This window comes from Megalobrama amblycephala, linkage group LG9 (assembly GCF_018812025.1).
Source record: "Megalobrama amblycephala isolate DHTTF-2021 linkage group LG9, ASM1881202v1, whole genome shotgun sequence".
In the NCBI taxonomy this organism is placed as follows: Eukaryota; Metazoa; Chordata; class Actinopteri; order Cypriniformes; family Xenocyprididae; genus Megalobrama; species Megalobrama amblycephala.
Genome location: NC_063052.1, coordinates 22,177,774 through 22,192,767, shown reverse-complemented (window position 1 = coordinate 22,192,767; position 14,994 = coordinate 22,177,774). Strand labels below are relative to the sequence as shown.

The following is a 14,994-nucleotide window of genomic DNA, read 5'->3' as shown; positions in this document are numbered from 1 at the left end:
CAAAGAATCCACCCACTTGGGCTAAATGTGGCTTGTCTTTTGCTGTGAACGCATCCGAATATGACACAAAGAACTTCTGCCTACTGAGCATTAACCATCCACCTCCCTACCCCTGCTTTATAAAAAGGTTGCTCTGTCAAAGAATATGATGCAACTTCCGATAGTGCAGAATAATGGAACAATGTTTCGTCTGAACAAAGCTTGTAATTCTAAACGTTCGGTGACACTGAGCTGCATGACTTAACAAAAGATTAGAATATCCTGTACTGAGTAACATTTCCCCACTTTCTTTGGGAAGGGCACAAAGGCGTGTTCTCCATCCAATGATTTCCCACCTGTTGCATCAGAGAGAAACACCACCATCATCATCACCATCATCATGAGATAAACCAGTCGATTACTACTCACTTTAATCGCAATTACTCATTATTAGACACTTTCCCATGTCCCATAAATGAATCACAGCTGACTGCATTTGTATTGCCGTCAGCATCACATAACATTACAGAGTGCATTTTGAACCGTTTTAAATTAGTGTGAAAACAATGGGAATTTCTACAGAGTGTGCACTTAATCTATTACTGCATTCTAAGTATACTATACCACAGGATTCTAGGGTACTCACCACTTCCTGAAGAGATACAGGATATGACCCCACAGTGTGAACAGCCATTATTCTTATCAACATGTCCGTCTTTGCCTTGCCTTGTCTGAGGCAAAACAAAACAGGAAGAAATAAGAATGAGTGGGTGATGTAGAAAATGAAAGAGAGACGGAAGGAATGCATGTATGTGCATTCAGACATGAAGACACTTGTGCATGCTGGATGTCTGAGTGGAAATAACAGTGAGATGTGTCAGAGGAGGCCAAGCGGATGAATGTGGGGGGAATGGTCAGTGGGGAGACATGGGTAGGGGGCTTCAGATCTTCTAGATTAGTGTGTGAGTGTATTGTGACTGTTGTGTCATGAACTTGACCTAATTTATCTAAAAAAGCCTTCTCATGCCTCATCTCGCTCCATTGTCTCTGAGGCATTCCCCTATGGCAAACTGTAAACTGATACAACTTGTCTCAGTATATACTATATGTAAATCAAAGACAACCTGCCTAGTCGTGCAAAACAAACTGGTAAACATCAGATTTGCAGATGAATATGAAGAAAAACTTTGACATGTCACTTGAATATAGAGTCTTCTTCACGTGTTAGTGGAGATGCTTAACGCAAGGTTGTTTGTGGGGCCAAACGCCACCCAAAAAAGGAAAGAAAGAAATCCAAAATTAGGAACATACGGGTCTGGAGACATCTATTTGGCGGAAAGAGCAAAAACTGTTGAGTTCTTTAGAAAAAAGATATGTTTAGTTAGAGGGGGTGTGTAGGTCTGTACTTTTTTTTTTTTTTTTTTTTTCATGATTGTGAATGAGTCACAGTGTGTGTCATGGCCCATATACTATAAAGGAGAACCCTTTCACTAGTTCAAATGTTAGTAGAGTGATTTGTACACTGTGTTTACTACTTTTTACTGTTTTTGGGATTATCATGAAACGTAAGTTCTTTCTTCATTTTTTCCCCCCACATTTCAACACAAGCAAGGGAATGTGTTTTAGAGAAGGCAAAAATATGTAAACTGTAGAGGGTGGGTCTATATGGGTGTTTTTGCTATCTATGAATTTTGTTTTGAAAAGTCAGTTCAGTCTAGTCAAGGCACATTTACCTGAAGTTAATTCAAAGTACAATAAATGGATGTTAGAGATGGACATTTGTATTACAAAAAATATTTTAAATATGTAAAACATATTGTGTTTAACTCTTAAGGAAATGCTTTAATTATATTTATTTATTGAGAGTTATTTATTGAGTTTTCTTTGACATCTGTTTTTTTCAGTGCTTAAATTATTAGGAAAAATCCTGAATATGTGGTTGCATTCTTTATAACAGGTCACATTAAGGTCAAAGGTCAAGGTTATTTTCTCCTAATCAAATCAGACTGACCAATTGTGCCTTTGTATGTAACCCACTATTTCAAATCTAGTCATTTCTGTAATTATATTAATAATTATAATGTTATAATACAATAATAATATTCAGATTATAATAATATTTAAGGCAGTGTTGTTATTTTTGACTAAAACCATTAAAATTGTTTTCAGTAACTGAAATATAGCTGAAATAAAATGAAACAAAATGTAAATATGAGATGAAAAACTTAAATGATGCCCTGGAGACTAGCTGAAATAAGTTTAACTTCAAGTACTAGTACTAATAAATAGTTATAGATAATACTAAATATAACACTGTTTTAATGCAGGATCAGAGTTTAAACCTCAGTCTGTGAACATTCTTACATTGCTTTTGCATAATAATGTCCAATTTGAAAACATGCATGCGTATCGACTCGGATCAGTTACTGAGATATTGTTGAGCTATATTAGGGCAATGCTATCTCAAAATTGTGTTGACAGAAGCGAAAAGATGCTATCAGAGTGAAACAAAATCATTTTCCACCACTAATGCAGACAGAGGATGTATGCAAGTGAATCACTAGCTGTTGTGCCAATTGACTCTATGTGACATTTCACTTTGCATGCCTACAACGGTTTTGATGGAGATCGGCACTATGCCATCAAATCTGTAGGGGTTGCATGCAGTGCTTATCGGTGACCTTAATAATTTCTCCATTTAGAAAGGTTTCAAAGGATGCTAATTGCGTAAATAGCCATTCATTTCCTTCTAATGCTTATCAGAGGGTTAAATCACAGTTATCACATATCTGCTAAATGTATTTGAAGGCCTACAACCTTCCGACAGACTTCAGCCATGGCTCATTTGAGTTTGATGTGGCTAAAGTCTGGCGGAGACATCAAACGGGACTGAAATTAGCCAATTATTAGTGGGCAAAAGAAAGAACTGCATTAGGCCCAATATATTATGTATTGAATGCTGCTGCTATTCATCTTCACCAGTTTAAAATTTCATGACCTTTCTCTTGAGCTCAGGCATGCATGCAGCCATACATAATAAGCATTATTTTTGTGACTCGCATCCTTTCATCCAAATCATCTCTTATTTTTGTGCACTCCAATGTGAAACCAATTGCAAAGCACCCAGCTACAGTTACAAATGTGTCTTCTACATGCCTTGGAAATTCCTGTGGGGAGAAATCTTCCAGTGCTCCAAATTTTTGTCCCATCCGGTGTAACCATTACCAACCAAGAGGAAGAGCTCTCTGTACAAATCCCACTGCTTAGATACAAGATTTTATGGAGTAAAACAGCTGTTCAGGACACATACTGAAACACTTGTGACTCAGAGCAGCTGTTCCAATGACATTAATACGAAATCATGTTTGTTTTTATGCTGACAGTGTCACTCGACTGTATCTTTCTACTCATCGTCTTGATGACTTGCGTTGAGCTCTTTGTCACAGCCCGTCCTGCTATTATACCACAAGGAAAAAATGGTCTGAAGATACTGGACCAAGACTTGCGTACGCTATTCAAAACAGTATCTGAAGAAAGGCAAAAGGTAAGTATCAGTTTGCTGATACATGTTTAAGTAAATTATTTTCTAATTCATTTTAAATGGCCCATACAGTATAAAATGCATGCACTTTTGGGTCATTAAGCTTACCGTTTGTCTGATAAAATGCTTGAAATTTTTCAGAATAATTTGAACGACTTTGAACAATCCCTCACATCCCTGCCCCCGTTGAACTGCAGCATAGACCAGAAATCACTCGAGGTAGTGCATCAACACCTCTGCCTCTCTGTCTTTTTCCATATCTGTGTCTTAAGCAGCTACAGTAGGCTTTCTTTTTCACTGAATATCTAGTTTCAAAAAAATAATGTGAATTGTGTTTAACATCTGTCTCTTTTTGGTACACAGGTGAGCAGTACCTTAGCACAGCTGTACTCTGGTCTTAAATCCTACAAGTTCCATCTTGACTGGATCCAGCAGAAACAAGACGAAATGGGGAGTGATTATTCTATGACAAAAAAGATCGCTCGTCAAATCCAAACCATCAGCAACAAGGTCAAACAGGTATGAACCACCATGCAGCTCACCTACAGTAGGAAATCAAACAATATTTAATTAAATATCTAATGTTCAAAAGTTTGGGGTCAGTACAATTTTTTTTTTTTCCTGAAACATACTTTTGATGAATTTAACATACATTAAATTCATCAAATTCATCAATATTCAGACACAGTTTAAGATCTTGTCATATTCTATTACCATTTTTTTTTTTTTAAACTATAGTGAATAAACTGTAATAATGAATGAAATGTTCAAGGTCTGAATAAATTCTGGTTTGACTGTGTGTATTATATATATATATATATATATATATATATATATATATATATATATATATATATATATATATATATATATATATATTATTTATTTATTTATTTATTTATTTATTGCCCTCCAAAAGTTTGGAAACCCTTTAGAAAAGTGGGGTTTTGGACAATATTGGCATGAATCCTTTTTAATTTGTGATAATTTTGCACTGATAAGGGATAACACAAACTACGAAAACATATTTTATTACATAAAGTTTATACATAGAAAAAAAACTTCGATTTAACAAAATATCCACCATTAGCAGCTATCTGACCTAAACTGGGTTCTAATTGGTTCATTGTATTCTAAACTTAATTGGCAATCAATTGTTAAAGCCATTAAGGTGATAAGGATTGCTGATATTGTTCAGAACCACACTTTTCCAGGGGTGTTTCCATATATATATATATATATATATATATATATATATATATATATATATATATATATATATATATATATATATATATATATATATATATATAAACATTCAAATGCCAAACATATTATACAAAATGTACTTCAAGGAGCAAGAAAACACATCAGTTTTAAATACATTTTGGGTAAACACTAAATTCATATTTTAAAATGACCAAAAAAAAACAATATATGAGTAAATAAATGGAAACTTATCAAAAATAGATTTATGTAAATATTTTGAAATCTACAGTATATGACCAATATATTTAACTTATATATCTATTTATATATCTACTTAATAAATATAAATTGTATTGAAATTTATATATATATATATATTTATATATATATATATATATATATATATATATATATATATATATATATATATATATATATATATATATATATATATATATATATATATATATATATATATATATATTTTTTTTTTTTTATATATATAAAATGTTGGAAGGGTCAGTGTGACGAGACGGTAGTTGAGATTTTCTAAATTACACTGGCTGACACAAAGCAAAAATGAAATAAAAGTAGACACATCAGATAAACAGATCATCTAAACCTTCTTACAGATTGGGGCACCACTTTCTGAGCCCGTCCACCCTTCCCTGCCTCCTCTGAAGACAGCCTGGAGCTTGTTCCAGGCCAATGCAGAAATCTACGATAAACTGTACTTCTTTTGCCACTGTTATATTAGAGCACTTAGAGTCCTGAAACACAGTCAATAGTGATCATACAACATCATATGACACCAGTAGCCCTCAGGTGAGGTCATCACGCATCGTGGTAGCATCATCTGACTTGCCTTAATGTTTGAAGGGATGGGATGGAATGAATGTTCAAGCCTTTGTAAGTCATCTTCCATTTTGACAGTCCATTAGTTAACATTTCCTATGTGTGATGGTGTTTTTTTTATATAATTAATAAGTTATGTATTTAATATTTATTGAATCGAGTTCTATGTTTACAATGAAGGATTTTTTATACAGAGTGAATGAGAAAATAGCACTTTAAAAATATTAAGTGTCTCATTTCAATAAGAAAATTTGTATGCAAAATCAGCTGCAGGCAGTTGTTAATAATGACCAATAGGTGTCACTAAGGTGTGAAATAATGACCAATAGTTGTTACTGTGGTACAATTGTGAAGTTCAGGACCTGCACTCATTTATTTATTTTTGTTAAAAGTTATTAATTTTGCCAAGATGTAGTGAATCAACATGCTTGTTAAACAACATAACTATCTTTTAGGGTTAAGATTAGACTATTTGTTTGACAGGAATCTTGACATTGATGTAGATCCGGTAACACAGCCTACTTGGTAAACACTGTAAAAAAATGACCGTGATTTTAACGGTAAAAGAATGTAAAAATGCTACGGTTAAAAACAGTTAATTGGTTTACAGAAAGTTTCCAAACTGTTTACAGTGAATAACTGTAATAGATCTAAAGGTATATTTAATTTAATTTTACGGTAAAATACCGTTAAATTTACAGTTTTGGAAGAGAAAAATAATGTCATTGTATAATTTATAGTGAAAAACCATAAATTGACACTCCCACAATTCCCTGTGTGACACATTTGATGTATTTGTCAAAACAACTGTTTCTTCTTAGTTTTTCTTAGTTTTTTCTAGTCAGTTATGTACATTAGGGTTTTATGTTACATTTAATGTTGTTAATTTATTGCATTTTTAAAATTTCATGTGTGTTACCATGATGGTATTCAGTGTTGTGTGAATGACACTGTGCACCTTCCATATTAGTATTGTCCTTCTCAGCTTGTGGAAAAGATGCTAGTGATGAGCTTTGATTCATCAGTGTCAGTGCGTTACAAATGTACAAAACGTATATTAGTACTTCAACAGATTGGTAAATTAACATTATATTAGTTAATGAAATATGTTTTTTTTACTGTAAATTTTGTGGAATTTTTACAGTGGTAAAATAAACAGTTATGAACAGTAATTATTATAACATAAACCTTTACATTATATGGTTTTGAACTGTAAAATAGTGCTGTCCTGTAAAACCTAAAACGTTGCTACCGTATTTTTTACGGTAAAGTTCTGGCAACCACAGCTGCCGTTTTTTTTACCGTAAATTTTACAGGGATTTTTTTTTTTTTTTTTTTTTTTTTTTTTACAGTGGATGATAAAACTGGGCATTCAATACAAAACAACATACAAAGTTTCATTAGGGCTAATTAATGATATTGTGAACATATTGAAATGGTATTGAAACATATTGAACAGTATCTTGAAATGCACCCACTACCTGTAAGTTGTATTTATTCGCTGTGATTACATATTTAGTCTAAATGAAAAGTTACTCAAGTGCCACCATATTGCAGAGATGTACTGAAAAGTTGAAAAAAGAGGCCTTACATTACTTGAATCCCTCATGAACAATGCCAAAGCCTTTTCATTTTAACAGACGATATATATGCAGTGTTCAGAGAGTCATTCGGAACTCAAATTCACTCTGATTGGACTTTGCAAGCCCAATGAGATGGATGTAGATGCTTTGGTAGAGTCCTGGATGTTACTTTTATTTTTTCATACTTTATTTATACATATCTATATATTTATTTTTTGTATTTATATGTTTTATTTGATTATTTAAATGTCTTTTTTCTTTCAATAAAATGATTTTGCATCAAACACAGTCACAGAGCTTTTTTTTACTGCTTCAGTAACAAATTAACCCTTAGCAAAACAATCTAACCATCACATTATTTCCGATGTTCTATATATAATTTATTTATATGGATTTTCATATTTGTTCCTAAAATAAAGCGTCTTGTCATAAGTTTGTAAATAATTTTCCCAATTTCCTGTCCCGTCTGGCTGAGCATTTTCACAGATAGTTGAGCTCATCCAGATCCAGACAGATAAAAATTGCCAGCAATAGCGTAATCAGCCATGAATGTCAAAATCTTTGTTGAGATGACTAACACCAAACGGTGCAGAACAAGGAATAGGATATGGATAAAGGATATGTCGCATGACTGTGTGTGAGTTTAAAACCCGAAAAGTAAGGACTTGGCACGTCCAGTAGAAAGAGAGATCTGCGATGCAAGCACTTTGCGTAGCGCTCTCTCACAGCTGTTGGATTTGTCATGCTCCCTGAGAGAGAAATTGATCATGCTGGTCAGCATCATAACCATTTTTGGTTAATCAATCACACTAAATTAAACATTACATTGACAGCTCTACATGAAACCTGAAATGAGTTTGCTAAAGATACAAGGTACGAAATGTGAAAGCATTAAAGACATCAGAGAGAAGAACTGAAAAGGTTAGGAGTTGTTGCCAGTAGTGACAAATTGCCTGTTATACAAAAAGAACATACTGTCAGTTAAAAACTCAAAAGTAACATCCAAAAGGAGGGGTAACGGCAGTGAAAGCACATGTGAGAGAATTAGGGTATAGAGAGAGAGAGAGAGAGAGAGAGAGAGAGAGAGAGAAAGGGAGAGCAGAGATAGACTATTGAACTGTAAGCAGAGGACATGAGAGATGCAATATCAATCAGTATATGTACTCAGCAGAGGCAAAAGAAACTAACCTGGAAGCTGATTTATGACTGCTTGACCTGCCATTGCCCATTTGACCTGCAGCTTTCAGTGACCTGAGTTTATGGACAGACTGAACGATAGAGAACAGCACCTCTAAATTCTGTTCAGCCTTCAACAACAGCAAACATGACAGTAAGTCTTTTCAATCCTTTCAAAGTGTACATTCAGCTGTTGCATAAGCTTATCATCATGTAGGCAATGATTATTGCTCATGTACATGGCTTATGCACATATTTTAAAAAGATTTTCAAATAACGTGATGTTTATATTCGCTTTTATGCACACTACCATTCAAAAATAAAGGGTCGGTGAGATAATGTTTTTGAAAGAAGTCTCTTATGCTGACCAAGGCTACATGAACCAAAACATCGAGAAATATTATTACAATTTAAAGTGTTTTATATTTATTATATTTTATTTTATATTCTGCAATGTGAGCAATAATGTCACTACAGTTAGGAGAAACAGTTGCAATTACAAGAAATAAAAGCACATTTGTGAAATTTAAAAGTAGCGATGACCTTTTTACTTTTTTCGTTTTAGCTAGAATGGGCTTACATTCAGTCTTAAATTGTAAACCGATTACTTATTACTGGCTACATATCACAACATACCAGAAAGAAATGTTATGTAATTCGGTGATTTACAACATTCACAACTAATCCTAAAGAACCTAGATGTGCTGCCAATCCTGCTGTTCTTGACGAGGGGTTAACCAAGCATGACTTTTGGTGAACCGTCTGTCCTCATACAACTGAGGCCCAACAGGTGCACCTTATCCCTCTTATGCAACACTGTCCCCCTTTCTTTAACATCCTGAACTGCTGCTTTACTAAAGAGTTTAACTTTTCTGCCTTTGGAACACCAAAGCACTCGCATACTAAAAAGACTAAAAACCAAAAACATCATCTAGTCCAAATGTCTTTGATTCAAATTATGTATGACAGTTACCAATATTATTGCTGAACAGAACACTTAATCCTATGAAACTCAGCTGTGTCTAGTGACAGTTAAGATGTGTTGACAGAATAGACAATCCTCAGAACTGAACCCCAAATCACCCTTTCGCTGTAGTGATCTTATAATAGTATGCAATGACAGACCCCGGGAGTATATCTCTGATCCTGCTAGATCATATTTACTTTCAACATGGCATTTTGTGGTATTTGGTCCCCTTGTTGGCAGCTAATGAAACATTGTTTGACATGCCCAAAAAAGGTAGAAAAAAAAAAAAAAAAAAAGTATGGGAACTATGTCTTGGGTGTTAAATAAGAATTTTAGCATGTTAATTAGTAAATAGAGATGCTCTAATTCAGTGTTTTTGAAATAAAGTGGAAAAAGAGTCATGCAAATTCCCTCTTAAATTACATTAGGTGTTAAGTGTGACACATTCATCTGCAACCTTAACCATCTAGTTTTGCTTCTTGCAGACTGCCACAAGACTTTTGGATGAGCTGTGTCACTTAACAGTTCAGTCTCTAGAATCACTGGAACCCTTAGATCACTTCCAAGTTATTAAACTTCTTGGAGAGGGTTCATATGGCAAAGTTATGTTAGCGGTGCACAAGAAGAGAGGTAAGTGATGACAACCCTGTTATATGTTGCTTTCTCTTTCTCTCATCTGATCTTATCTACGCAATATCAGATTTCTGTGCTTGATTACTGTATACTGCTTCCTTTACGTTTGACAATATCTCCATTATTCTTCCAAATTTGCACAAAATCTAGGAACCCCAATGGCCCTTAAATTCTTTCTGCGAGAATCCACATCTCTCCTGTCCTTTCTGAGGGAATATAACCTGTCTTTGGCCTTCTGCACCCACCCTTCACTTACCTCAGCTTTGGGCATTGCTTTCTCCACTCCTACTCACTACGTGTTCGCCCAGCAACCTTGCCTCTATGGCGATCTCTATGATGTCATCGTTCCTGAGGTCGGTAAAAGCTTAACATCAGTTCCATGCTTCTTAATGTTGATTATTCATGATTAATGAGTATTGTGGGAATTAACATCCATGCCACAGCTGACTACTCCAATTGAGAACCTCAAAAAAGGTACATCTCTTGAGTTGTAATACACACAAAATATTTAGATCAGGGTTGTACAGTCCAGCTCATGGAAAGTCACCTTCCTGCAGTGTTTAACTCCAACACTCATTAAACTCACCTGATCAAGCTAAGCAAGGTCTTTAGAATTACGAGAAACTTCCAGGCAATTCTAGACAAGGCTCCAGGAGGGCCAATGTCCTGCAGAGTTTAGTTCCAACCAGCCCCAGAATACTTGCCTGGATGTTTCAAGTAATGCTGAAGACCTTTGTTAGCTGGTTCAGGTGTGTTCAATTATGATTGCATATAAACTCTGCAGAATAGTGGCTCTCCAGAGGCAGGATTATACACCCATGGTTTGAATCGGTGGTTCCCAAGCCTGTACTCCCAACACTGTAAATTTTGGATGTCTCCTTTATCAAACACATCCGATTCAACTCATCAGTTCATCAGTAGAGACTCCAAGACCTGAAATTTGTGTTAGATTATGGAGCCATTCACATTTTGTATGTCTCTCTTATCTGACACTTAGTTCAGTTCATGGAGCAGTGGGTCCTCAGGACCAGGATTGAAAATCACTGTTGTAGAACATACAACTTAAGCCTTTAATGATTAAGGTCATGGGTGTCCAATCTCCTGGAGGGCCACTATCCTGCACAGTTTGGCTCCAATCCCATTAAGCACACTTGAACAAGCTAATCAATGTCTTTAGGGCTGAGGTAAGCAACTCTGGCCTTTGAGAAACACTTTCCTGTAAAGTTTAGCTCCAACCCTAATCAAACACACCTAAACAAGCTAATCAAGGTCAGGATTACTTGAAAGCTATGGGTGAGTGGTGAGTTTGACCAGGGTTAGAGATAAACTCGAGAACCAGAGTTGCCCAACACTGCTTTAAGATTGCTAGAAATTTCCAAGTAAGTTTGTTGGGACAGGTTGGAGCAGGACATTGGCCCTCCAGGAGCAGTACAGTAGTTGTAACTTGACTGATAACTCTTGCAGGTTGGTCTGGAAGAGAGCCGTGCCCAGGGAGTGGCTTCCCAGATCAGCAGTGCCCTCTCTCACCTCCATTCCCTTGGCTTTGTCCATCGTGATGTCAAACCGGAAAACATCTTCCTATGTGACAGTAACTGTCATTGGGTCAAGCTTGGTGATTTTGGCATGGTCAAGGCTGCAGGGACCAGGGTACCATGCGTGTGGTACAGTTCCCCTTACTGCACACCTGAGGCTGAGATTGCAAGGAAGGGGGAGGAGATTGTTTTGGGCCACTCAGAGGTGGATGACAATGGGAACAAGCCAAAAGGGGACTCTGGAAAGACTCGAAGGATGTTGGTGTCTGTGGACCCCAGTACAGACAGTTGGGCACTAGGCATTCTAATCTACGCCATGCTTATGGGGAGCCTTCCGTGGTCTGAGACTGTTTCAGACAACACTGCATATAAAAGCTATCTACAGTGGAGCAATTGGGAGGGTTTGGCATTACAAGAGAGAGGGTCAGATCAACCTGAGGACTTCCACCAGGTGGCAACCCAGTTTGCTGCATTCACCCCTCTTGCGACATGTCTTCTCAAGTCCCTGCTCTATCCACAGCCCAGGCTTCGTGGCAGGCCAGATGAGGTGGGACGGTACCTGGGAGGAGCCTGGCTATCGGACAAGGATGTCAGTGGGTGATGCAACAAAGGAAGGACAGGACTGAGGTTGTCATCTGGACTATTCACTCTATGGTGGGAAGAATGGCAATCACTTTTTAGAGGAGGTTCTGATGGTAACAGAGTGTTTTAACGACAAGTCTGTTGTTTAATACTCTGTTTATTCATAATTTGTTGGGAGTTTCTTTTCCTGACTGACCATTACAGATCCTAACTTTAAACACTGAAGGTTTTAGTATACCTCAGAAGAGTTATTAAGGTTGATTTAACTACAAAAAGGGACACAAAAAGCATTTCTTAAAACCTGGGCCTCCATCCACAGTCCAGCAACATTGCTACACTCCAAAACAATGTGCATCCTCCAAGGATCGTGTAAGGATACACCATGGAATCCTTACCAGGAATATTAAGTGACAGCTAAAGATCTGAAGCATCTTAATAACATCTGTGTTTATAAGTCTAAATAAATATGGCTGCCTGTCTCCAATTTCCAAAGTCAAACTGCAACCTCTAGAGTATAGCTATACTGGTAAACAGATGGAATTGAAGTTGAAATTGTTAGTTGCATAGTTTATGATGGAAAAAGCCATCATGAGCAGCTATTTTCTATTTTCATGCAAGTGCATCTATGATGCCAATAACATCTATCAACAATGGTATCAAACATCAAATAATCCAGAAAGGAGCAACCATACTGAACTTGCCAGTTTCTTACATGGTCAGTCAGAGTGGTCAGTCTTTTCCTCATACTGTCTATGAAACACACTGAAACCTCACCCAACTTTAAATTGGCATGAAACTATTCTATCTAAACTATCTATTGTGACGTACTGCATATCTGAGTGAAACATCTTATCGAATGAAAAAAATGTTTGGCGGGACTTAAAGGGACCCACTGTGGTGAAAATCAAGTTTTTAAATGTTGTTTATATGTCCATGTGGTGTTTTTAATATGCTTTAAGAAAAACCATGTGCGAATTCATAAGTCAGCACCATTGCTGAGTATTTTCTCCATAAAAAAAAAAAAAAAAAAACAGTGAACCAAAGACAGTTTAAAAAACGCAAATAACCGGTGTTCCTTGCTTCACAAACTACCTTGTATCTAGTGCTGGGTGGTATACCGGTTCATATGGTAAACTAGTTTCAATTTCGAGATCGATATGTATTTTTCAAAAACAGTCATACCGGTGCATAGCTGAAACAGCTGCTGTATCTATTCAATGGCCATGAAGCGCTATGTAGAGCGTATAGAGAGCGGACTTCTATTAACCGCATACCCTTCTTATACTAATGGAAACAACTTTATAACACAACAATAAATAACTTCCAAAACTAACTCTCTTTAATACTGCAAATACCATGTAGTGCCATATGATTTCAGCGATGCAGAAAACACAGATGAAATCATGGAATCCAGTCACAAATAGAACTTACTGTATAAAGCAGAACGTCACAGAATTTGGCAATTTTTGGATGAATAAATCAAAAGTAGGGTTGAACAATGAATCAGATATCGAAACGGACTAGTGTCTGTGAATATTAAAGTTAAAGAAGACTGCTGTTCAAATTTGAAGTCTTTTTGAATGAGCGCCACAGTTTCGTCTACTACTACACATACTGAAGCACGCGTGACACTCGCGATGATTTCATTGTCTGATGTCTCACTCACAATTCATGAACTTCATCTGCAGTGCTGCTCCTAGAGTCAAATTTCACCATTTAATTTGATAAAACTATCGACATTTGTCGTATCATATGCACAGGAAGTCAAAAGGTCTTTACGACCCTGTCAGAATAAAAGTTCAGTATAGCTTGAAATAGCAGAAATATACTATTGTACAATTGACCCTTCGCTAAGCCACGCCCGAAAACCGCCACAGGCCAATCGTGGTTTAGCAACCGTTACTAGGCGCGGGAGGTCTGTCAAGCTTTCGAGTGAGGGAACATGCCGAAGCGTTGTGCTCATGGATTGTCTTAACCTGATATCCGGTATCCTCAAAGTTTGGACGGGGTGGTGGAATTTTTTTCCCTTCCCGAAACCTAAAACTCAAGGGGAGAAATGCCGGTGTTCTGACAATTTGTGCTACCCTGTCAGATTTTGCTACCTCCCATTGAAACAGTAGGTAACGTTAGCAAAATCTGAAAAAATGCTAACATTACCTATCAGATTGTAATTCCAGCGTGATATTAACGTGGTCTATGGCTTTATTAACATCTACACCTACCCCAACACTAAACCTACCCTTATAATAATGCATATACAGTAATTTTGTGTTATTTATCATGACAACAATGATGTAATATTGATGTATGCATATGCAGTAAGCCCAGGTAGGACAATCTGATAGGTAGGTTAGCTAATGTTAGCTAGCTAACTCAGCACATAATTGCTTGGAAATAATGACGGTTCTTTGTTCATAATGCATATATTTGAACGTGAAATAAAATGATTAAAGGCAAGACGGAGTTACGTTAGCATGGCGTGCTAAAAATATAAGCTTTTTCCGGTCATGCATATGTGTGGTAACGCAGCGCTGTTTTATCATAATAGACACATTTGTGTATTGAAAGTTGTTATAATGATACTCTGTGTTCGCTCAGCGGCTACTATGAGATACTTGTAGATTGATATTAGGCATGGCAAAACACGGTACTCACGGTAAATCAAGAAAACACTGTTCTACGATATTTTAATCCAAAAATCTTACATATTGTGACTTTAAGGGTCAACATTATTGACTACGGGGGACTTTAATATTGTCATTTGCTATTTGCTGTGGTCTCATGTAAGTGACAGGATGCTGGAGGGAAGGGATTATAAATTAATGTTTTTGATTAAAGATTACAAGGGCACAAGAGTTTTATTGTATTACTTTTTATTGTCAATGTTGATTTAAACAAATGTGTCAAATCAATTCAAATAAAGCATTTCAAATTTAA

The 14,994-nt window shown here is 36.2% G+C and overlaps 2 protein-coding genes across 2 annotated transcripts; both read left to right on the top strand.

The window, feature by feature from the left end:
• The first annotated feature begins 1,177 nt into the window (after positions 1–1,177).
• On the top strand, positions 1,178–6,237 carry il11b (interleukin 11b). The gene is made up of 5 exons (XM_048202122.1): positions 1,178–1,544; positions 3,363–3,523; positions 3,662–3,739; positions 3,884–4,039; positions 5,362–6,237. The coding sequence occupies exons 1-5, from the start codon at positions 1,418–1,420 to the stop codon at positions 5,515–5,517; spliced, it is 678 nt and encodes a 225-aa protein (XP_048058079.1). The 5' UTR covers positions 1,178–1,417; the 3' UTR covers positions 5,518–6,237.
• Positions 6,238–8,203: 1,966 nt separating this feature from the next.
• si:ch211-171h4.3 (serine/threonine-protein kinase SBK1) lies at positions 8,204–14,994 on the top strand. Its single transcript, XM_048202121.1, has 4 exons — positions 8,204–8,497; positions 9,796–9,940; positions 10,094–10,296; positions 11,408–14,994. The coding sequence occupies exons 1-4, from the start codon at positions 8,492–8,494 to the stop codon at positions 12,074–12,076; spliced, it is 1,023 nt and encodes a 340-aa protein (XP_048058078.1). The 5' UTR covers positions 8,204–8,491; the 3' UTR covers positions 12,077–14,994.